The 565-nt window shown below is 42.8% G+C and overlaps 1 protein-coding gene across 1 annotated transcript in view; it reads right to left on the bottom strand.

Moving 5' to 3' along the window:
* The window catches only part of ARIH1 (ariadne RBR E3 ubiquitin protein ligase 1), a 27,717-nt gene that overhangs the window by 14,873 nt on the left and 12,279 nt on the right, over window positions 1-565 (bottom strand). Inside the window, exon 5 of the mRNA XM_010137663.1 lies at window positions 280-346. Within this exon, the coding sequence (XP_010135965.1) occupies window positions 280-346 (67 nt within the window). The remainder of the gene's footprint in view (window positions 1-279; window positions 347-565) is intronic.

Below are 565 nucleotides of genomic sequence, written 5' to 3'. Positions count from 1 at the left end.
ATGTATTGAACGGCTCTTGCATTCTCTACCTACAGCTGCTTGCTCTACCTCTAGACCTTCTGTACTGCATACTTCAGTATCTTCCGACAGCTATAGCTGTAGCTGAAAGGGCTATAAAATAACCCCTGTGAAAGCCTCTAACTTGTAGTCACATTTGCTGGGAGACTATGAAAAAAAACCCTGCTCCGCAGTTATAACCCAGCCTCACTTCCCTGGTTTGGGGCGTACTCGAGACAAACACAGCCTGGAAGCCATCGCAAACTTCAAATAACAACTCACCTCTACAAAACTATTGGTTATTAAATGCTGGTACTTTAATTTAACCTTGGAGTCTGTGATCAGACGCCTGTGGAAAGGGAAGAAACAGAAAAATTATTGTAGTAGAAAACCCAGTTTTCCACACAGCCAGGAAGACAAGACAAATAGGTTGGCTCCTCCTCCTACACCTGCAGGTACTTTTTTTGCCCTTACCTGTTCTCTGTTCATTTGTTCGATCATTTCTGACAGTATTTTGAGAATTAGAGATACTGTGCGTAACTGCTGGACTAATACATGCTTTGTGGCA

The sequence above is a fragment of the Buceros rhinoceros genome, unplaced genomic scaffold, assembly GCF_000710305.1.
Source record: "Buceros rhinoceros silvestris isolate BGI_N320 unplaced genomic scaffold, ASM71030v1 scaffold20176, whole genome shotgun sequence".
Classification (NCBI taxonomy): Eukaryota; Metazoa; Chordata; class Aves; order Bucerotiformes; family Bucerotidae; genus Buceros; species Buceros rhinoceros.
The sequence above is the reverse complement of the archived record's forward strand: the minus strand, read 5'-3'. Positions and strand labels throughout refer to the sequence as shown.